The sequence below is a fragment of the Drosophila innubila genome (genome assembly GCF_004354385.1).
Source record: "Drosophila innubila isolate TH190305 chromosome 3L unlocalized genomic scaffold, UK_Dinn_1.0 0_D_3L, whole genome shotgun sequence".
Classification (NCBI taxonomy): domain Eukaryota; kingdom Metazoa; phylum Arthropoda; class Insecta; order Diptera; family Drosophilidae; genus Drosophila; species Drosophila innubila.
This window is the reverse complement of record NW_022995376.1, coordinates 25207495-25231361: the sequence shown is the minus strand read 5'-3', so window position 1 is coordinate 25231361 and position 23867 is coordinate 25207495. Positions and strand designations below refer to the sequence as shown.

Genomic DNA, 23867 nt, shown 5'->3' with positions numbered 1-23867 from the left:
AATTTTTACAAAACTAATACCAAAAATAGTTGTTTTATTTAAAAATAAAATTTGCTGGGATTTTTACATATTATTTTAAAATACGTTCATTTCAATGGTAAAATTGATTTCTCTGTTATTTTCCTTGTCTATTTGATTTTTTTTCTTTTGTTGGTCTTTATAGAGAAGCTTTACTATACTTACATAAGAGTACATCCCATAAGGTATTGTGTAGAAGCATTAATAAGCTTGAAGAGGTATTCTTTTGTGTGTATTTCTATTTTAAGTGATTAGCAAGCTATTTGTCTTTTATTACGATATTGCGGAAGTCCCCCCCCAACCCCAAACAGCCCCTAGTTATATACTACTTAAACAACTGTTGTTAGTAGCAAAAATATCTTTTTTGATTTTCATTATTATTTATTCAATGGTCGAACTGAGCATAGATACGAATTTAAATTGAAATATAGTTAACAACGTGTATTTACAGTTTGTAAAGAACAATTAAATAGATTTTCTGGATTTGATTTCTTCTCTATATCTATGCCCACTTCCCCTCCCTGAGTTCGCCCACGAAACTCACCAATGCGAGTGTCAACAGGTTTACAATGGTTTGCTTAGTTGTATTAATATAAAAAAACAATTTACAAGCTTAAATCATTATATAATTATAGCATCAATTGGACTTGGGTTTAGTTCACACTCTTTCCATGATTACAAAAGTATAGTATTTGTTTCAGATATTTACATTTCATACATACTTGTATAATCAGAACCAATACTATCTACACAATTTAACCGTGTGAACTCAGCTTTATATTTAGACTATGCCTACCCACCCCTCTGATCCCTCTGATCCCCTCTGTTCCCCTGGATTCGCCTAGATCCTGCACTGGCCCTCGAACTCGGCGAGCAGAGCGCTGGAATTGAAGAAGGCCCGCTGCTTGGACTCGGGCATGTTGAGATCACTGCGATCGTAGCAGGTGGCGGTGGCTCCGATCTGTGTGAAATACTTGACACGCTCCTTGGAGTTGCAGTCATCCCCCCAGATGACGGCAATCTGTCCCAGATCGCGTGCCTGCTTCAGCATCTGAGCGGCATTCTCGCCCAGGAAATCCTCCGCATGAGGAGCTGTTCCGGCCAGCTCAAAGGCCTGGGCATTGTTGACGGCAGCCATGAAGTTGCGGGTGCGGAGATCACTGAAGGGCTGCCACTTTTTGGTCTCGCCCTGGGTGAGGAACATCACGGGGAAGATGTTCTGCTTGAAGCGCAGCATGGTGCACATGTCGGCATCGAAGCTGGAGAAGATCAGGGGACGACCACAGCCATATTGAATGACCTCATGGAGCACGCGATCCGCAAAGAAGTTCTTGTCGATGGTCTGCTCCGCCTCGGATCCGCCTGCCTGTCGGCGCTGTGGCCACTTGATCTCCACATCAATGCCCAGGGACTTGGGCAGCTGCTGGAGCACCTCCACCAGTCTGGGGAAGATGCGATGCTCCAAGTGTGGCTCGGCATTGTGCGAGGGATACTCCAGCACTTTGCCATTGATCACAGAGAAGATGCGCAGCCGCTTGAGCAGCTCATAGTTGATGTCCTTGATGAGGACGTACTCCAGCTGATCGGGTTTCTCGATCTGCTTGCCCGGCGGAGCAGTGCGCAGGCCAAAGTCGTGATAGATCACGGGAATACCGTCGGCCGTCAGATGCACGTCCAGCTCTATCATGTCCGCATGGTGGGCATGCGCACTCAGGAAGGAGGCGATCGTGTTCTCCCGCTCTAGAGGCGCCTCGGCGATGTAGCTCTTGCCATTGCCGCGATGTCCCACGTCCAGGTTGGGCCAGGTGCTAGGCCAGTAGTGGGCATAGGTGTTCTTAAAGTCCAACGGGGAGTACTGATAAGGCTGCACCACCACATAGGGTAATCTCAGCCTGGCCAGCGTCTCTGCAGGTCGATTGGCGGACTTAATGTGCAGCTGCAGCAATCCCTCGCTGCCCGTTAGCTGGGAGGCACTTAAAGTGGCGCTACCCAGTAGTTCTTGCTCCAGGCTGTAGCACTCCAGGCGGAAGCTCTGCAGCATCATCTGTTCCAGCGGCAATGTGATGTGGAAGATGACAATGTCGCCTTTGGTGTAGGACACTCCATGAGCCGGCTGTACCTGCAGCTGACTCCGGCCGTACAGCTGCTTGGAGTACTCCACATGGAGTCCCCTTGTCTGCTCTACAGGCACAATCTTGAGCTGCACATGCTGCGGGTCAAAGGTCTCAATGTCATGCACCTGGAACATCTTCTCGCCATTGAACTTGAGCTGCACAATGGCCTCGTGGTTCAGCCAGCCACGATGCACCTGAGCCGTGGGATCAGACGGATTGGCAATTCCAAAGTCATCCAATTGGGTGGACTCCTGCTCGGGACTGGGCAGCAGCAGGCGGGGCTTAAAGTTTGTCTCCCAGCGACGGATTTGCTTGTGACCCGATGCATCCTCCACGTAGACAAAGTAACGGTACTCGATCTGACGGCACGACTGCAGACGAACCGTTGTCTGCCAGCTGAGCTCGTCCAGACGATCCAGGGGCACACAGCGCGACAGTTGCCACTCGCCCAGTGCCTTGACATCTCCAGTCAGACCCAGTTGCTCCTCGGCGGCCAGAGATGACTGCAATCGCACATTGAACTGCCTCAACGTGGGCTTGCAACCAGTCGAGGGAGACGCCTCCAGCAGCTCGTTGCCAGTTCCATAGTTGGCAGTACTAATCGCAGTCGCTTCCACGTACGAGGCACACTGTAAGACACAAGAGACAACAGTGCCAAAGATTAGCCAAGAGCTACACATAATCATAATGATAGCTTTGAGATTCACACGGCAACTGACTTCGTCTAGCTTTCGACAATGGCTCAAATAAGCAAACGACCTGTTCCTCTCTCCCACTCTCTCTCTCTCTCTTCCTCCATCTCTCTCTTTCTCTTTCTGATAACGTACGAGTCTCACACTCGGTTTTATTCATAGAAATTAGATCGTTGCTTATCAAGCGCGTTTTAACTCGCGCTCGCTGTTTAAACAGCTCGTAGCTTTGGCGCAAGTGCAAACAAGATCACGTGTTGTCCCCCTCTTCAGATCAGCGGGTTATAGATTAGACTTCTATTTATACAACCAAAATTACAGTCTAATCAGTTTGTCTATATTTCGATTATAGACGATTAACATTATCTTTTGACTACATTGCTTACTAATCCGTTTTTTTATGTTTTCTACAATCAAATCATTAGAACAAAACAATCTAATTATTATAATAATATACAAAACGTTGAAATTTTACATTTCTACTTTTAAAATTAATTTTTAAAAAATTCGAATACTGTATGCTAATAACATAAAAGTATACCAACAAGACTTTTTTAATATTCATATATTATATATTCAGAAAACGAATAGTGTTAGATTCGAAAGTATACTAAAATGACTATCACTTTTCATAATGTTCCTATATTATATATTCACAATAGTAATAGTGTTCGATTTAAACCATAAAGTTCGTTGAAATTCTACTAGAGGTTATTAATTTATATCTTTTAAATTACATTTTATAACATTCTACAGTTGTATATAGTTTACGATTTAATAAGCCTTCAAGTTTGTTGAAATTTTGCCAGCAAGATTATAAGTTTCTACCTTTTCAACCAAAATTGAACACATGCACATTTTAGGAACGCTTTCTATTATCAACACATTAATTTTCAATTTTTTTTTTTGGCAGCAGTCAACAACTCGGGCGCGTTTTAAAACGCTCAGAGACACGCGCGCGATTTACCTGCGCGAGGAAACGCGTGCGTTGCTGCAAACCTTGTTGCTGCAAACAGCGGTTGATGATGCAACAGCCACCAGTGTTGCCGCTGCCAAATAACGTGCCCTGGCAACAGAATCGCAATGTCAAAAATTTATGCCAATTGGTAGCAGCGGATCCCATTAAAACGACAATAAATTCAAAGTGTGTTTTTCTCGCACCAATTATTTATCACGTGTTGTGGTTGCGAATTTGTTTTGTTTAAATTTGACGGCGAACACAATCAAAATTTATATTACAGTTGGCCAGAACTAGACGCCCACGTAACAAAAGAGCTCGAACCGGACCAACAAAAGCGAATGCTTTGGCAATAATTGAGAATTATATACGAGCCCAATGCGATAAACAACAAACTGAAGAGACTGGGAGAGTAGACTTATAGTATGAGTATTTCTTGAATAATATCGAGCATAAGAGATCGGGAGATCGAACTAGTGAATAGTTAGCTATAGTTTTCCGCATGATCTGTATTTTTGGTTGCCTTGCGTCAACCAATTAGTCGTTCTTGGCACAATTAGCACAGCCTTGCAAACGAATCAACAATAAAAACAAAAAAAAATTTGGCACCACCTTATCTACAAAAGCGACAAATAAAAAAGAATGCGAAAACATGGGAAGAAAGAACCAAAATTCTACTTAATTTGATTATATTATTTTCCTGTTGACATTTGTGTTATGTTGAAATCTCGTTGTTTTTTTTTTAATGTTAATTACACTTCATTTCTGTATTTCTCTCTACTCTCTATTTTTAAACCGGCTCTCTGGCACGTGTTTGCAAAGCTCAATGCAGACACTTTCTTGCTCTCTTACTCTCTCCCACTGAAAGCTTTCGATGGTCTTTACCGCTCATACATATGTTCTTTGTTTTGGGAAATTTCATGTTAAAAGCTTTCGCAATTTGGGGCGTTGATTGTTTGAACTTTTGAAGCGTTATATTTACAAGTAGCACAGTTGTCATGCAGCGATAAGCATCAAGTTGTACTACTTAAAGTGGGATTTATCATTTAATTGTTAATATGGTGCTTGTAAATTAAATAAAGCACAATCTAATCGATGTTGAATCGTTGACACTTTGAAGGAGAAGTTCCTCGGAAATCGCTTCAACTTGAGAGCAAGAACAATAGTGCAAGGGACACGTGACGAAATGCCTTGCAACATGTGGCACACTACTCAGAGCTTTCGCAATACATACCACATGAAACCACAGCAATTTACGAGTTCATTATAAATAATATGAGTCAGCTCCCCACGAGACCTATCAAGTTCCTCTTTGTATTTGAAATGATATCATGTGTTGCTTACAGCGAAACTATTTGTTACTTTATAATTCACAATGAGCTGAAGAAATCATTCACACATTAATCCTAATCCACATCGACACATCCACATTCCTATTCTTCTTTTTATTGATTTTATTGTGTAGGGAAAAAAGAAAAGAGGAAAACAAATGCAAATGTTGGATGACAACTGCTGCGACCTTCAGATGAACCAAAGAGTCAAAGTCGAAACATTTACATACATTACACTTGACGTCACTTTAGTAAATTACGTGCATCTGATTGCGATTACACTCCTGATTGATGTTTAAATATTTATAATAACAATAACATTATTCATATTTACATTTTCTTTGTGCTCTTCCGCCGTCTGAGTTTCCAGAGGAGTTAATAGCATTGGTACCGACATTTTTTGTGATTTAATGTGCTGTTGTGAGGTATTAACACAGTATAAATGTTGAAATTATATTGTATTGTATGTTTATCACAGTTTAATTTTCTATATTTTGTATTTTACACCACGCGGCGTATGCGTTACTTTCTGCTTAGTCAAGCAAGCATTTTGTACTGCCTTTATTCTTTTTTTAAGAGTTCTTTTAACAGCCTACTTCTTTTTATTTATCCTTTTGAGTATAATTCAAACTAGGACGTTTTACACGTTCCGTCGTCGTCGTCGTCGCACCGACGTTGCAGTCGCAACTGTTTCAAGCGATTTTGTTGTGAGCGCAATTTAAACGATTTCTTTTTATCGAAAACAGCTCGTGGAGCTTTTTCTGCCAGTTTTCTTTGTGTTTGTAGCTACAGCGACGACATTCACATTGGCGATTTGTTTTGGTTTTCAGCTTGGGGGTACAGTTGCTGCTCGGGCTTTTTTGAAATGTTGTTGGCCTCCTCTGGCAGCAACAACAACCACAACAAGAACAACGAAAACGACAACAGACGATAATAAAACGTGTATACCTGTATTATACTTAGTGTATTCCCGAGGTGACGTTATGATGCTCTCCAAAATAATTCAGATAAGAGAATAAATATACGGGGAAAGATAAGGAACGACTGAAAATTGTTTCTAGTAAATAATGAGGTGTTAATTTGCAAAGTTCATTGACAAAAATTTGGAATACATATAGACAAACAATTTAACATATTATATCTTGCAAAAAAATTCACTTGTTCCATTGTTGCCTCGCTATTCTGGTTATAGTTACCTTAAGATTTTAGAACAACTTGTAATAAATTAATGGAATCTATTTCGTTTAACTATTTTTCAGAATTAAAAAAAATTTATTTATATAAAATAAGTACATATGTATATTTTGCAATTAATTATTTTAATTCAACTTTCGCGTCTTATCGGATCAAGCAGATTATACTCTAGACTTAAATTATAGGGTATCGTAAAACACACATATAATGTACTTATTTACAAATATTTGTATACAGCTTTCTGTGCCTAAGTCTGTTGAAGAAAACACGCACAAGCAGCTGCTTCAAAGCTCGAATCAATCGGAAACAAACAAGACGACAACAACAGCTGCACCAACACCAGCACCAGGCAGAGAGCGAGAGTGTGAGTGTGAGAGAGAGACACGCATTGATCCAAAACAAAACGTGTTGGTCGTGTGCAGATGTCGGCGTCGCTGCCGCTGTGCACGTGAAAAGTTTGTTTGTGGGGCGTCGTCGTTGCCAGGCCCCTAATGTCAGTTTTGCGTGATGCTGGCTGGCATCCAAAAGCTTTCGCTCTCAGCGTGTCTCTCTCGCTCGCGCTCTCTTTCTCTCTCTCCGTCAGTAAATCCGGTTCTAGTCGGTTGTGGTCATTGTTTTCCTTGTTGTTTGTTTACGTGTGGCAGTCGTGAAGTTGATAACGCAAAAACTGCTAATAAGCGTCTTATTGGACTCAAGAGCTTTTTCGTGCGCAAATCGCTCTGAATTCAAAGCTCTTCGGTCAAGGTCTGTCTTCTATGCACAGAACGATCGTAATCGTATAAATATACATTAATTTATGTATGATTCCACATACATATGTTGCCACGCGCATATAAATGTATATCATATGATTGTTTTTGTTTTGTTCTTATTGCTCCGTTCCCATTTTATTGCGGATGCTCGCTTTTGATTTTATTTGTTTTGATTCAATGTAAATTGCGATTTATTTTGTCTTCATCTTCATGCCGCGTTCTCATTTGTTTTTGTTTTGAAACTCACCCACTCTCGGGTCCAAAGTACAATCCGAGGAGCTTAGTAGTATCTCAATTAAATGTATCTATATATAAAGATACGTTTATATAAATACTGATATACGTGTCTCCGCGTCTTTTGGCAAATCGATTGGATTTCTATGATGTATATGGATAAACATGTTTTCAGGCACGTTTACATGCTTTTTTCGTGTAATTTATAGCATCTAGAATTTGTTTATATCAACATTGAAAGCTTTTTGAAATAGCCGACGTTTGATAAGACACGAAAATAATGAGCATGTAAACAAGTAGATAAGGGATTATGCAATATTAATACCTGTGCAATTAGTTGTAATCTCGAGTTTAAACAAGTTTAAATGATATTAAAAAACTATACTATGTCTAAATTGAAGTGATATATAAAAATAATATTAAAGATTGTTATAAACTAAGACTTCCGCTTTTATTCATCCTTATTTATTCTCATTCTCATACATATTAAAAATATATATATTCCGTTGAGTTCATTCAACACTGATTTCTTGCTATATTAACTCAACTTTCAATGAGATAAGATTCTTTTATCTTATTCAACACCAAAGGACAGATAGATTGATGATGCTTTATATAAAAATGAATCTTGTATTAAAGGATACAATTGAAATAATATAATTGTATCGCTCAAATAAAAAAACAATAAAATGTAGTCGATATTCAGGTTATAGTACATTATTTTACACAAAATTGATTAGGTTCTATATGGTTTTTATAACTATATATTAAGTATTTAAGTACCCAAGTATTATCGTACCTGCTCGGACATCCTCGTGTCAGAATTTCTGAGGCTTGTCGCGGTTTTACACTTGAAACAACTTGAGATGTCGTCAGCAAACTTATCCTTCTGTGAACTTCTTCCGACTGAATTTTTAACACTTTGCAAACAGTTCTTATCACGCACACGGCACGGCTGGCAGTAAGGGACTGATGACAACTGAGTATGTTGTTGTATGTTGTTCAACAAAGTTCTAAATCTACTAAATAGGAAGTCGTTGTATCGTACCAGACGCCGGAACAACGTAAATACAATTAAATCAATTTAAAACAATGAAAATCGTAGCCACAGCCGGACAAAGAGCCCCTGACGGATGACAACATCGTGATAAGCAGCAACAAAGAGACACAACAGAGAGAGCATAACGAGAGAGACCTTTAATAAAGTGATTATCAGCGATAATGCATTGCAGTTCTATATTATTTGAGAAAGTATACCAAAGGCGTCACGTTGTAGCTGCTGCAACAGATTCATTGCATTCCAACGTCTTCTCAGCATCAGTTTGAGCCACTGTCTCCGTTGTCACAGCCTCAGTTGGAGTTGAAGTTGAAGTTGTTTTCGACTCACGCTCAAATAGAATGACCAGCTCCGTATGCGATGTATGTGGAAACATGTCCACGGCCACCGCGGACTTGGGATAGAAGGGCTCTCCCTTGTACTGCTTGGACTCTGGCCTCGCTAGCTCAATGAAATTGCGCTTGGCACTATTAGGATTGCAGGAAACGTAGACCAGTCGTTTTATAGCACTCGCTGAGCGAATGGCGGCAATGGAACGATTGTCTGCGATGAATGCAAAAAGAGAATTATACTATTAAGGTTAAATACAATTTAATTGAGGTGACACTTAAGCATTAGATTAATGCTCCTTTGATTTATTTTCCTACACTGCACACTGATGCTGTGCTCATTTTCATTTTTAGCATGCTTAATTGTTTTAAGTAAATGCATTTGCTGGAAGATAAATCTAATGCTTAAAGTGCAGTTCTCGGATAATTTGAATATTACTTACGTAGTCCCGCACGAGGAGGATCCACAACAGCTATCAAATCAACGGGTTTGCCGGGCTCCTGGCCGTATAGAGCCTCACGTACCATGCTCTTGATGTAATCATCAGCATTGCCAGCAAAGAATTTGCAATTCTTTATCCCATTGGCTTCTGCATTGTGTTCCGCATCCTTGATAGCATCAGGGACAATCTCAACACCCAGCACCTGCTTACAGTGCTTGGCAAAGGCAAGAGCTATGGTCCCAGTGCCGCAGCAAATGTCCAGCATGGTGGTGTCCTGCGTAGGTGCTGCCAAGTCGATGGCCTGCTGGTAAAGGACACTAGCACCTGCCGTATTGATTTGAAAGAAGGCCAAAGGACTGATGCGGAACTGTAGTCCTTGTATAGTGTCTGTTATGTGTGTGCTGCCCGAGAGGTATGTTACGGGATTAATTGTCTGACCCGCCTCACGATGCTTCACATCCTGATAGTAGAGCGAGGAGCACTTGTATGTCGCATTCTGCTCCGGCTGCTCGTAGAAGTCTTTCAGCTCGTGTTGCAGCTCCAACTGCTCCGATTCGCTCAAGTTGGAGGAGTAGATGCCAGCTACTAACATCAATTCACCTGTGTCACTGGAAGTCCGCACCATTAACTGGCGAAAGTGACCCAAGTTACCCACAGGATTGAAGGGCTGAAACTTGGATTGCCTCACCATCTGCTGGAAGCTGAGTGCTGCCCACTTGGCCTGTGCCGGCAAGTGTGGAAGCTGCTGGACATCGGCCACCTCAACGGATCCATCGCTGTAGCTGCCAAGTCGAAATCCGACAATTACCTCGCCATCGGCATTTTTGCCCACTGTGAACTCGTTTTTATTGCGATAACCGTCGACAGTGGGGGACGGCAGGACTCCATTAAACTGAAACTTGTCCAGATGTGGCTTGGCAGCCGCATTGAGTCGCCGCAGTTCCTGGGTGTATTTCTTCAGCAGTGCCGACATCTCCTCCGTCTTCTGCTCAAGCTGTTTCTCGTAGGGCATTCCAGCCAGGGGACAAGTGGCCTCCACCGCGGTCCGTTGACGCTTCGGTTTTGACTCTCCGCTTTGCTCCTCGCCTCGTCTCTTGTGCAAGGGATCTGCAGATGCTTTTGCGGCCAAAGCTTTCAGAACCTTCCCCTTCCATTTGTAACCATTGAGTGTTTCCAGAGCCCGTTGTTGATCCTCCTGGCTACGGAAACACACGAAAGCAAACTCCTTGTGTGTGGGAGACTTGATCTTTGTAATGTCCAGCTTAAGTGTGTTCTTCAGCAGCTTTTTAAACTCCTGCAATAACAAAGTGATAATCAAATGCTTGCAAATTTATGTGATTAACAACTCACGCCAATGCCAAAGTAGCCCAAGTTCTTCACTTCAATTTTATAGATTTCCGATGTGAACTCATTGCGTTCCAGGTATTCGAATTCGTTGCCGGCTTTTTCCGCCTCTTCAGTCGTGACTACAGTCTCGAGCGGCTGCTCGGTCTTTTCCTTATTGTCCACATTGCTGTCGGCAGGAGCAGGCTGATTTTCGGTATTTGCAACATCCATTTTATATTTATTTAACAAATAAACTCAAAATAAATCATGCGCAACACGTGAAAACAAAAGAGCATGTAGTTAAATTATCGATATTGTACGACATATCGATTACTTTAAAATATCGCATAGCACTTTTCGCGCGCAATAAAATATTTAAAATACTATGATATTGAAAATAATTTAGTTACTTTTTATTAATGTGCGGTATTTCAAATTAATTTTTTTAGCTGAATCAGTTAAACTGATAAGTGATTTAATGGATAACACTGCAATATTTTGATTTGACAAATAATTTTATGCTTCACATAAAAATATGCTTCACAGGTTTAAAATTATCGACAATGAATTGTGGTGGTCGGTCGACCGAACAACGCTTCCAAGTTTACATGTACCGCGTTACCAACGACCTTATGGAATTCGAAAACTGGTAGTGCGCGTTTTATTGTGATTTGTATTTGATATATTTCTTAGAATAAATAATCCAAAAATATGCGTCATGTGTCTGAAAACGAATCAAGTAAATTATACTTATTCAACAGCGATCGAAAAACGACTCAAAGCTGAATTCAATATCAGTTGGCGCTCCGTTAACAATTGTTGCATTTCCGGTTCATCTTTCATAATGTTTGCAATCTCCTTTAGCAACTCGGCGGCTTTTTTAAGTTTCGCTTGGCACTCAGTGGCATCTTCTAAGTGCAATGCCTGCGTCACAATTGCATCCTCCAAGTCAATTAACAAATTGCCACGAAATATGCTCCAACCGCCATCGATTAGATTCGAAAGCTGCAACAGTTCCTCACAAAGATCCATTTTGCGTTGAAGCGACTTTTCACTGAGTTCTGTGGAGTTAAGAACAATTTTCTTAATTATATCTGCATTGGTACTTTTTGACATAAATTGTAAATTTATTGTTGGATAGATTACGTACCTTCCATAGCAAATCCTGGCGCATTTCCATACAGTTGAGTCAGTGCGTATTTCACCTGTAATATGTGAGTATTTGTTTCATGCAACTCCACGCGATGGCGATAAAGAAAGTCCTCTAGAGCTTCAGGAGTTGTCTTGTCCAGCTCTTCAATTTCCTGTTGCAGATTGGCATCTTGAGTGAGCACCTCCTTGGCACTCTTGACAATATTACACAATTGGCATTTCCAGTTGGCAGTGTTTTGAAGAGGATTCAATGAGATGAACTGAAATATTTGCAAAGGTTAAACATCCTCTTGATGAAATAAATATGGAGATGTGACTAACCTTTCCCACTTTGCACTTTTCGCACATGCGTGAGCCGGCAAAGGTGTCCAGCTCCGTCGGATCCGAGCATCTGGCGCAGGTGCAATCGAAGCACTTGACCTGCTTAAGATGCAGCCTCCTTTGGACGGTGCTTCTCAGAGCCTGTGTGTAGGATATGCTCAGAATTTCGCCCTTTGCAATATTCCGCTTGGCCAGGAAGACAATGTTCATGTCGTCATCGAATCGATGTCGTAGGTTGGGCACACAATCGTGGGCGATCATTGCACCACTCGGAAAAAGGGCTCGTACTTTCCTTCGCTCACTGTTCTGTCTCACCTCAAAGGCGTTGGTATCCAGGATCGCAGCGATGCGCAGGATCTCCATCTCGGGCCAATCCCGCAGACCGAGGACAGTTTTAATAAAGGTGATGAGATTGGCACGCAGCACTTGGTAGAGTGGCGTGTCGAGGCGCTCCTTGAGATGATCCTCGAGCTCGCTGAGTCGGGCAAAGGCCGCCGGATTGGACTTTTTCAGTTGCAAGCAACGCAGTAACATGATGACACAGTAGGCGGACTCTTTTCGCTCCGGCTCCACGGGATTGTAGTTGATCTTTGACTGAAAGTTGCTGGCAGCCATTAGACGACACTCTTCCTGATGATATGGAGATTGCTCACACTCTATGCTGCACATCGGCCAACTGCAGGAGCTGCATTTGTGAAAGTTTCCCCAACGCTTCTCTGGTGCCAGCAGATTTCTGTGGCAGCCCAGGCAAATGGGAGGAGATGCCACCTTAGGACCAATAACTACAGGAGCCTCCCGCAAGATTTGCTCTCCCATTCGGATGTCTCGTGTGGCAACCAAATGTCTGCCCAGTAATTCATTGGTGTCCACCTCGTGGCACTTGCACTCCCATTTGTGCTGTTTCCAGTGCTCCTTCTGGTGCTCCCGGCAGCAGTAGACCACATTGCGGCATGCACCACACAGTTGCGTGGCACGTGCCTGGCACAGAGCGCATCTTGTTGGCGAAGTCATCAACCCAATCTTTGCCAGCTGAACGTTAAACAGCAACTGTCTCCTGCTGTTTGCGTAACTCACAACGTCTGAAAAGTCACTGAGTGCCGAGCATAAAACAGTTTTCTTTCTCGGGTGAGGTAATTTTCTTTTGTGTCTCTGCTCTGATGCTGCTTCTGCTTTTGCTTCTCCTCGATCTCGATCTCGATCTACATCTCTTGTCATTTGGCGCACGACGGTTTATTATTAGACTTTACCCGAAACGCGCAGGCCAAACGAACAATGCACAATCTATGGCTAAACATTTGTTCTCATGTCTTCTCTGCTCTCAGGGAATCTATCTTTCGACACATTGGCCTATATACCCTATATCTATCGTTGGCCATTGTAAAAATGTACATTTAATCGCCTATCATATAAATCGGAGACACTTTTGTTTTATTTTTTTTGTACTACTCTTTTTATTCTGCGAAATTGTCTCAATAAAAATGTATTTATGTTTTTATGAAGAAATTATATTCTTGATATTATTCAATTTTACATCCGAGCTCTCTTATACTCATATATTTTATCAGCCTTTCTTACCACTAATTTGATCCCTTTGCATTTCGAATTTAGCGAAACGCCTTTTTGTGGCACGATAAAATTTTCTCAGCTATGTTTCAGTCAGTCTGTCAGCCATTGAATCATGACAAACACGATAAACATAAACTTAACAAGTTTAAAATCTTCAGCTCCTATAGTTTCTAAGATCGATGAGTTTATTCAGACGAAAGAACTAGCAGACGGATAGACTGGCGGATAGGGCTAAATCAACCCGGCTGTTGATAACACTAGGCAATTTTTAATACATTTTGTGCCCACGATGAGAAAACAACAACAACAAATTCTTATAATTTGTTTTTTTATGATGTTTTTAGAGGTGCGCCCACATTTGTCATCAAATGATGATTTTTTTACGATTTTTTACGCCTAAAAGCTCTTAAAAATGTCCTTATAACGATATTAAGATCATATGTATAAATTTTATCTAGACTTCCGATATGGAATAATTCCCCAACATAAAATAAATAAATAAACATACACCCCCTTATCTCATGAGCCAAGGGAGTTACCAAACGGCTTAGTATGATCGAGCAATCGTGGAAAATTTTTCATTCTTCTGTATATTATTGCTAGTCGCCTTTAGCACTTTTTGAGATGTTTTCGCCACTAGCGTGGACTGCCGTTCACAGTGATAGTTTAATATAACCATTTTTTCCCTGCCATGATAAATCCTGAACTTATTAATCCATGTTCCATTAATTTTGAATTTCAATGTATTCATGCTGTATTCAATGCATTAAATTTAAAGAGACTCAATTTAATTTTAGCAATTCAATAATTTATTTAGTATTTCTCATAAATTTTCTATATATATATTTATGTATATATTTAATTATTCATACGCAGATAATTAATGTATTGTTTAATTGGAAATCAGTCTTTTTTATATAAATAAGAGTTAAATGCATTTTGTTGTTGTGCTTGTTTGTTAATTGATTGATTGTTTGATTGATGGAAAGAAAGAAACGAGTTAGTTTCAAATGAGAAAAAACTGAAACCGAAACACAATTAACGAAATAATAATTGAACTATGATTTGTGGCTTTTGTTGCATTGTTGCGTGTCTTGTTGGTTTGCTTTTAAAATTAATAGTATTTTAATTGCTATATAAATAAACTTGATGATAGTTAACTTAAATGGAGGCCATGGTTCCATATTAATAATAATAATAATAGTTATACATAATAATAATAATAATAATGATAATAATAGTAATAGACAAATGTTGCTCTCTATACACTTAAAAGCGGCGCATAAAATTTCATATAATAGACAACAATTTTTGCATTTAGTTTTAGTTTTCAGAGAATAATTTTCACTAAATAATAACTTTTTATTTGTTTTGTTTTCGTATATTTGTATTTGTTTGTTTTATACACACATAGAGCGATGATATGTTGCTAGGCTGATTTAGCATAAGCGAAGCAATCGATGGCTATTAAATGTTTCAATGTTGCTAAGGCAAAGGCGCAAATATCTTAACTTTAGCTATAGGGAGACTTTCTTTTGGGTTGTCCAAGGTTTTGGAACAGCGAGGATAGCGCTATATATGTTAGTTTGAGTGAATCCAGAGTGAAACTCTCTGGTTAGTTTTGTGTCGCCTCGCATAACAAGAAATAATATCGTCTTGGGTTTGAGTTTTCTTTGTTTTTTTCTTTCTTTCTTGTTGTTAGTGCTAATTAAATTACAAATTGCGCTACATTAATCATAAGAAACATAAGCAACATTTAGACGAGTAGTTTTATGTATATATGTATATAGTGTTTAGACATCTTTCTGCTCCTTGAAGTGATGATAATGGTGATGTATGTGCTCGTGCACATAGCGATGTATCATGGAGCTGGAAGCGCTCGTATCCAGATCAGCATCGGCAGCAGGAACCGCTGGCTCCTCGGCATCCTTGGCCGTGACAGCCTCGGCAACAGCCTCGCCGACCTCGTCGTTCAGATCGATCAGAGTGTCCGTGGAGACGACCTTGCTGGGCGTGCTCGTGTGCAGTGGACTTGGCAGCAACTCCTCCTCCTCGCTGGCCAGCAGATGTGCACACTCCAAGGCATCGCCATAGATCTTTGATCCTGCAGAACTTGAGCTAGAAGTAGCCGGACGTGATTCCTCTCGTTCTCGCTCTCGATCCGGCTTCTGCTGTTGTTGTTGTTGCTGCGACTGCTTGTGACGATGACGACGCTGCTCCCGCTCCTTCTGCTGCAGCTGCTCACTCAGCTTGGCATAGATGAGATTGCCATAGTTCTTGTAATCCTTGCTGCCTCGCTGCTGCTGCTGCTGCTGCTGCTGCTCCAGACGCTGATATCCCTGGGTCTTGCTGTGACTGCTGGTCTTCTTGGGAATGGGCTGAACGGTGGCCACATTACTGGGAGTCGCTGGTGGGGAGTGGGCGGCGCCTCCGCCACAAATGGTGGCATGCAAAAAGGAATCGTAGCCACAGAGATTCAGCTTGTTGTGGGCGCTGTTGTGGCTGTGCTGTGCGGCCACCACGGCCGGATTAATGGCCAGCTGCTGATGGTAGATGGGTATATGCGGCTGCGGATGGTACAGGCTGCTGCTGTTGCCCGTATCGTGTCCGACTTCGATGTTGTTGATGGGCTGCGTGGGCGATTGCGTGGGCGGACTGCAGCTGAGCGGCGACTGACCGGACTGTGGACTGTGGTTCGCAATTAGCGTCGGGATTTTCGACCCTGTATTGCAACGTTGGCGTTGCTGTTGCTGTTGTTGTTGTGCTGCCGGTTGCCGTATGGGACTCACATTGGCTTGGGGTTTTCTATAAAACAAAAAAATAAGGGTTTTTTGCAATTAGCATGGATAATTATAAAAAGGATTTCTTGGGCATATTGTTGGTCGCCATTACAAACTCAAAATATAGAAAAAATAATAATGAAACATAACCATAATTAACATGTGAATGAATGAGTGGGCGCGGTTTTTTTTTTGGGGCAGCAGTAGCCCAACGATTTTGAGTGGAATTCATAAAAAATATTAATTAATATCATATATTCTTGTTTCAAAATTTCGACCTATACACGTAATTAAACTTAAGGGTGCTACTTCTCATCATCTAATCGTAGTGCAATTTCTCATTGTTTTTCCTCAATTTTTCCACTCATTATCATTTGCTTGTGCTGTTTCCCCAGGCGTTGATTTGATTTCAGTTGAGGTGAGTTCTGTTTTCCTTACCCATTCAGCTGAAAACACAAGCGATTCTTTTCCATGCTCTCCCTGATGATGCTAATTAAATCGTTTCGATTTAACGCCGACTTCCAGCACTCGGCGGATTTGCGCTGCTGCTGGGCGAGCAGAGACTGTGGGCGTGGCTGACGCAGCTGAACGCCATCGAGCATTACATCGCCCAAAGGTGGCGACGACGAGTTGCTCTTCTGTCCCAATTGCTGTTGTTGTGATAGTGGATGCTGTTGTTGCTGCTGTTGTTGCTGTTGTTGTTGTTGTTGTTGTTGCTGCTGCTGTTGCAGATGGCGATTCTGCCAGCAGGAGTCGTTCCCCACGGAGAGACTGCGTTGACGGGTTTCTAGGCAATGATCCTGATACTGCGAGGATGAACGCGGAGTGCGGTGTGCGAAGTGCGGAGTGATGCAATCAATCAATCAATCAATCAATCATGCGTAATGAGCAAGTCAACCAAAAACGAAAAGAACAATACAAACAAATTATACATAAGGAAATAAATAATATGTGCGAAAAATCAAATTCATGCTCAAAATAAAAACCAAACTTATAGTTAATACTCAAATAAAATGGCGACTATTTGTGGGGATATTTTAAATATAAATTGAATAACTTATAGGAGGTCTGTGGTTATTTTCATAAATTTTTGTAACTAGATTCAGAGTTTTATTTTATCAAAGATCCTGCACAAATTTAGAAACTTTGAGTTGGAGTAAAATTTTTAGACATTTATCACTGCGGACAACAGTCCGCGCTAGTGACGAAAGCAGCATGAAGGGTGCGATAAATGTATTACTTGCAATATAAGCCAAGATTGAATAGAAATCTGTATGGATCGTCTCTTAAATCTCGGATTATATGTTCAAGCTCAATATATTTTTTTTTTGCGTAAATTTTAATATTTGAATATCTAAGCTTTTATTCATTATACGACCTCTAGTGTCCAAATTTAGCTTCAAAAATTTAGTTAAAAATAGGTTTGAGTCAATATTCTTAGAATTGTTTTTTCAATGCCAGTTAAAATCTTTCCGAGAGATATTGTTTTACATCAATTTCGAAGCACTACATGAAAAATTATCTCTTAGGTAGTTTTAAAGTTCTTTAAGCTGACATTAGAAAAAATTGGTAAATTTAATCAATTTAAACAGGGTTTTTAGTTCTATATATCAGAATCTTCTTATTGCAGATCGAATAAAAATTTTTCTCTCAATATTAATTTATTTCAGCTAAACATTATTGAAAATAGAAACAGATCTAATGCAATATCAGAGACTATTAAATTGTTTCTCTCATTCTCTGGTTTGTGCAATTAAGATTGGTATTGGAGTTGGGTTTGGAATTGAGTGTGTTTGTAGCTTATGCCTACCTTTTGTTTTCGAGCCCTTCTCAACATTTTGACCCTTTGGGTGGCCTGTTTCATATAGACATCCTGACTGTGGTGCTGGTGACGCGTTCGCTGTGAATGTTGATGTGGTTGTTGATGGGGATGTTGATGTGGATGTGGACAGTCGACCGTGTCAGTCGTTTCCTTGTTGGCACCGCTGCAGCATTTGAGATTCAACATATTCTCATAGGTATTGTGAGCATTGTCCGGCGTGTGTTGTTCCGGCAGTTGTTGTTGCTGTTGTTGTCCGTTGCAGCAGTGCTCCAGTTTGGCATTGTTCTTCTGGTATCTGGTCTTTGCCTGATTGCCACTGCCACTGGGCTCGACATGGACTGTTGTTGCTGCTGCCAGCTCCTTCTCCTTGTCACTGTTGCTGTCATCGTCCTCGTCATCGGACTTAATCAGTTTGCGTGGTCGATGGCGATGCTGGCGGCGTGCGCCGCCGGATGTCGTTAGTGCAACGCCATTCACTGTTTTTGACATGGCCGCCATTCCCGTGGGCAACTTCTTCACTTTGCTGTTGCTGTTGCTATGGCTGTTGTTGTTGCCGTTGCTGTTGCTGTTGTTGTTGCTGTTACTGTTGCTGTTGACGTTGATGTTGTTGCATGTGGAAGCTGCCGCGACTGCCTGCGATTTCGATTTGCCTTCGGGACTGACGGTGAGGCGCACGTTAATTGTCTTGCTGCCACAGTGGGGCACCACCACGGACTTGCCAATGGACTCGTATATGGTATACACAATGCCCACAATGTCGTCCTTTGTTATTTTGCCATGATGCCCATCCAAATCATAGAATGTGAATGAGAATTGCAGCGGCTGTGACGATTTGCCTCCCTCAACGGATACATCGCAGGTGAATTCCTATTCGAAGAGACACAAAGTGCGAGACAAAATTTAGTTTTGAGTAAAATAATATTTAACACTGTTTGCGGCATTTCGAAGACCTTTCCATTGATGCCAAAATGTATATAAAGTAACTTTAAATAACGAGTATATTTAGCTTTAGTTTTGTGTAAATACTTTTGACCACCCCTGTATGCATTTTATTTATTTAAGTCATACTTATACAACTGTTGACAACTAATTTGCACCCACGATATTGGTTAACAGAATTTTTGATTAGTTTTGTTTGGGCACTGGACCGTTTATAATTTTTTTGCATTCGTAGCATAGTAACAGAACCAAAGAATACAAGATTATCCATATATGTCATATGTTTATTCAAATATTTATACAATTTATTTTACTAATACAACCCCTGGTTGGACCGAGTCTAATCACTGATCTGACCAGTTTTTGGCTTACAATTTTAATCAATTAATAATCTTTTTTATTGAAAAATGTTTTAAAGCGAACTCTCTTAGGAAGCAGGATAGAGTTGCTGTCAAACTTTAAAGCTACTGCTAAATATTGCCAGCTGTGGATAAAATGCCACGAAAATTGCTAAAAAATGATAATAAAGTGCAATATTTAACTTTTTTTAAAAGTTCATAAAAAATGCAGTAAAATCTGCTGCTGCAGATACATCCCTCTCTCTTTTCGTCGCTCAGCAGCCAACGTATACAATTTAATGCGCCAGCCCCAAAGTATGCAACACTTTTTGTTGCTTCACTGCGAAACTTGCTGTGTGTGGGGGTGTATTGTGAGTGTGTGTGAGAGTATCTGTGTGTGTGCACCAAAAAAAAGCAACAATTACAAAGAAACAAGAATAACAACAATAATGGCTGGAAGTAGAGTTGAAAATTGTGGCCATAATTTGACTAAATATTTAATTTCTCGCACGCTGCGCCTGAAACTGCAGAGGAAACAAAACAAAGGAAACCAAAGCAAAACAATACAGCACAGCCATTGATAAAGTGGTGCCAGATACAACCACCAAGCCAGCCAGGCACCAAGCATGAAACACCACAATCGCCGATTCCCATCAACTCCCACTTGAGTATTCCCACTTGCCGTTGCAAAAGGGGAATAAATATAATTTCTATTTCTTGCTACTTGGCTTGAAGATTTTTAATTGCCTTTAAGTGCTTTCGCTTCGAGTTTGTTCTTAATGCTATGTTCTGTCTCTCTCTCTCACACTCTCTGTCACTGTGTGTGTGTATGTGATTTTTAATGGGTTTTATTGAATTTTAATGTTTTGATATGTTTTTTTGGCTGAAGACAAGGGAATGTCTACTACAGTGGGTGGTAATTGAAAATTGCCGGCAACATTGCGTTAATGAAATATTTTCATTGTCTCCAATGCTCCTTCCCCTCTTACTCCCGCCTAAACAAATGGCCACTCTTGTTTTTGTTGTTGTTTGTATCACGAGCCATTGAAATTTTAATTAAACGCACATTTAAAAGTTAAGTTTATGTTTTGCTGCCCAGTGGGTCATGAAATATGGCGATGGTGGTGCCCCAACAACAACATCAACAACAATAACAACAGCCAGTTGATTAAACTTGACCAACAATATGAGTACCCCTACCTGGCTGGGGGTCAATCGGAAAATGAAATAGAAATAGGAATAGAAAACAAAACATCATTTAATTTATATTTATGTGCACATTTAATTGGCCCCCCTTTGGAATTGGAATTACGCATACAAAAATCAAATGCGAAGTTTATAAGCAAATGCTAAGCATGAAAATTTGTTCCACAAATCAGAAGTAATATTGCTTACTAGAAGTATTTGCAAATGTTGTAAGATGAGCGCAAATACTATAGACAAATAAACTACACATTTTATTATACAATTTTTGTAATTGGTTCAAATAAAACTATAAACTTATGAGTTGCTCATCAATTTTCTTATTTCATTTAAGATTGGATTTTCTGATACTTTGTAAGTTATGAAATATTTGGAAAATCTCTTTGGTTCACTTGGAGTGCCACTTTTTTGATCATATGCATATTTTTACAGTTCTAACAGACTTTCTTTTCCAACTTTTTTTATTCATTGTCCTTAATCTACAACTTACTTGCAATTCATAAAAAAAAAAAAACTTTATAATTCTATACATTTTTAAAAATTTTCTGAGCAATTACATAAAAATCAAATAAGTCACACAATTGTTTTAGAACTAGAGGGCTCCGCCCCTTGATCGTTTCGCTCGCGGAAGTGAAGGGTGAAAAGAGTAGAACTTCTTTCTTTTTTATGAATATACTTCTTTAACACAAATATAAGTTACTATACAATTTCAATAATTCGACCACTTGTTTCGCTAAAATCAAAAAAAGAGCTTGGTTGAGATAGCTGTAAAACTAAACATAGTTTTGCATACTTAGAAATATTCTCAATGTGTGAATAAAACTCAGGGTTTGTAAAATACTTTGTCCTTATGGATGAATGATGCGAAATAACAAAGCATATAGTTTTATTACATCCAAGTCTTAATTAAATAAAATAAATACACAAAATATACAAAGAAAATATACTGAACCTCTAATAAATTTTTCGTTACTTGCTAAATAAAAATATGTGAATTTTATTAATATTTATAATTTAATGTATAACATATTATACCAATTTTAAATTCATTTTACTTTACTTTTCATTTCCGTCAGAACAGAAAAGAAAATTGATACAGAATATTTTTCAAATGTTGAAAATAAGATTCATTTATATTGAATTACGCAAATTAAATTAGGTCTGCTTAAATAAAATGTTTGACATTGTTTTGAAATATGGGGACTCGTAAGAGTTTTGCTTTTTATTTAGTTGAATAAAAGTATCTGTCAGAGATATTTCGTGGTACTTTCCCTCTTAATTTGTACTGAGACTGAGACTCTAGAAAAGTTTGTCATGAAAACTTATCGCAATGAGGGATTGCCATCAATATTCGTAGGTAAATCAATAGTGAAACTCACCTCCAAGCGAATTCGCTCCTCCTTGTTGTGATGATGCAAATGTCGCGAGTGTTGTGGATGTGTTGCATGTGTTGCATGTGGTGTTGGCATTGCTGCTGCAGCATCAACCACATCCTCCTCCAGTTGCAGTTGCAGCTGTTGTTGCTGCTGTTGATGGTGCTGGTGGGATTGAGGCATATTTACATATTTGCCATGCTTGCCACTGGAGCTGCTGATGCGCAAGTGTTTGCTGTGGCTGCCACTGCTGCTCATGTCCTGTTGCAATTGCTGCTGCTGCTGATGATGTCGGGTCACATGATGATGATGTTGCTGTTGCTGCTGCTGTTGTTGCTGCTGCTGCTGCTGTTTGACAGTGGTTGCTGTGGAGGCATTGCCCGGTGGCGTCGTGATTATATTAACCACCGGCGATCTCAGTTGTATATTATTGTCACGTTCGCTGACCAGCAACAAATCTGGCGGTGCAATGCATGAGGATGAGGCGCGCACCTGATGATACATCAGCTCCTCCGAGTCTGTGGTGCATTCCTGAACTGCAATGAGAGCAAGAGAGATGGAAACTTTTTTAATTAAAATGCAAAGTGGCATGAAATTGAAGGCGCTTCTGTGGCGCATCAAACATTTGGTTATCTATGCCCAAACAGCTGCCCCCAGTTGACGCGTCTATATCTACTATATATCTAATCTCCCACCCGCCAACGCCCCCGTTTGATGTTTCTTTGGCGGCACATTTTGCCTTTGACTTCGTCTGCGGCAACCACGACGACAGCGACGTCGACGACGACGACGACGGCTGCTTGCAATTTATTTGCAATTTGCACAAAAACGCATTACAACAAAAAGTTTTTATGCCTCGACGCCAACACAAAGCGTTGGCGACCAAGCGGACCTGCCTAACAGTCAGACAGACAGGCAGACAGGCGGACAGACAGGCGGACAGACAGGCAGACACTTGAAAGGCGACTGCGCCGAGAGCATTCCTAATTAATGACGTCGTCTACAGTATCAGCATCAGCTTCGACGTCAGCGTCGCAGTCAGCGTCGCAGTCAGCGTCGATGTCCGCGTCGACTGTCTAAAAAGTTGATGGTAATTGAAAATGCTAGAGAGCATTTTGTGCTTTGGCTCGGGCTTTTGTGGTCAGCACGCGGCGTGAGCAGTCAAAAGTGTTGGCCATTTCATTACTCATACGCCGCGTAAGCCACAGCACAAAGGTAAGCTCCCAATAGAGCACTGAGAGTTGTTTTTCTTGATTATCCCTGTCTCACAGCCTCTTCAACTTCCAAGTTGTCGCCCCCTTGGTATCTTCTTAATTTTTGCTACTTATTTCCGCCACTTTCTGGCCAAGTTTTCCCATAGTTCTTGTCTACTGCTTTTAATTAATTAAGTAGCACACACAATTTTCCAGCAGCGATGTCATTTTAGCGAGTTTATTGCTAGATCTGACATTTTTAAATAAGTTTATACCAGGGTAGCATAGTATTTTCAAACCCTGCTTTATACAACTGTCTAACGCTTCATTTACTAAATCTAAAATTACAGAAAAATCGTCTTAAAGAAATGATTTATAAAATACGATAAACTTGAGATATTTAAAAAAAAAGGTAAAATACAAGTGGTCTTACAGTCATATTGTGTTCTCAATTTTTAAGAATTTTTGACGCTTGACGAATTTTGTTTTTACCATACAAATATTCTTATTCACTTTCCATTGGTCTAACACCAAAGTTAAATTTGTTATCAATAAAACTGAACAATTTAAAAGAGACATAGAATCTTTTTAATGCAAATTTAGAAATAAGGAATGTTTTTAAAGTTAATAAATAATATAATTCAATATTTTTTTAAGCTTCACAGACATGGAAGAGTCGCTACATTTATGATTAGCCCTCTTTATATTTATATTTAAATAATAATATTAAGCTTT

General features: G+C 40.1%; 4 protein-coding genes across 5 annotated transcripts in view; all 4 read right to left on the bottom strand.

Moving 5' to 3' along the window:
- Window positions 1-378: 378 nt before the first annotated feature.
- Window positions 379-8215, bottom strand: LOC117789170 (glycerophosphocholine phosphodiesterase GPCPD1). Of its 2 annotated transcripts, none has more exons than XM_034628242.1 (2): window positions 5445-5860; window positions 379-2761 (listed from the first exon to the last, which is right to left on the bottom strand). In XM_034628242.1, the coding sequence occupies exons 1-2, from the start codon at window positions 5505-5507 to the stop codon at window positions 860-862; spliced, it is 1965 nt and encodes a 654-aa protein (XP_034484133.1). In that variant the 5' UTR covers window positions 5508-5860; the 3' UTR covers window positions 379-859. The 2 variants fall into 2 exon arrangements, with proteins under 2 accessions (XP_034484133.1, XP_034484134.1); XM_034628243.1 differs by lacking the exon at window positions 5445-5860 and adding an exon at window positions 8090-8215 and having other exon boundaries at window positions 445-2761.
- Window positions 7734-10760, bottom strand: LOC117789171 (tRNA (uracil-5-)-methyltransferase homolog A). The gene is made up of 4 exons (XM_034628244.1): window positions 10470-10760; window positions 9120-10413; window positions 8548-8890; window positions 7734-8485 (listed from the first exon to the last, which is right to left on the bottom strand). The coding sequence occupies exons 1-3, from the start codon at window positions 10674-10676 to the stop codon at window positions 8556-8558; spliced, it is 1836 nt and encodes a 611-aa protein (XP_034484135.1). The 5' UTR covers window positions 10677-10760; the 3' UTR covers window positions 7734-8485; window positions 8548-8555.
- A 338-nt stretch (window positions 10761-11098) lies between these two features.
- Window positions 11099-13004, bottom strand: LOC117787524 (SET domain-containing protein SmydA-8). The gene is made up of 3 exons (XM_034626070.1): window positions 11919-13004; window positions 11596-11857; window positions 11099-11506 (listed from the first exon to the last, which is right to left on the bottom strand). Exons 1-3 carry the CDS (start codon window positions 12927-12929, stop codon window positions 11196-11198), a joined length of 1584 nt encoding a protein of 527 aa, XP_034481961.1. The 5' UTR covers window positions 12930-13004; the 3' UTR covers window positions 11099-11195.
- Window positions 13005-14874: 1870 nt separating this feature from the next.
- Window positions 14875-23867, bottom strand: part of LOC117786694 (protein naked cuticle) — a 46848-nt gene continuing 37855 nt past the window's right edge. The window contains exons 2-5 of the mRNA XM_034625043.1: window positions 21946-22475; window positions 18075-18953; window positions 16703-17070; window positions 14875-16289 (exon numbers count right to left, since the gene is read on the bottom strand). Coding sequence (XP_034480934.1) covers window positions 15278-16289; window positions 16703-17070; window positions 18075-18953; window positions 21946-22475 — 2789 coding nt within the window. The 3' untranslated portion in view covers window positions 14875-15277. The remainder of the gene's footprint in view (window positions 16290-16702; window positions 17071-18074; window positions 18954-21945; window positions 22476-23867) is intronic.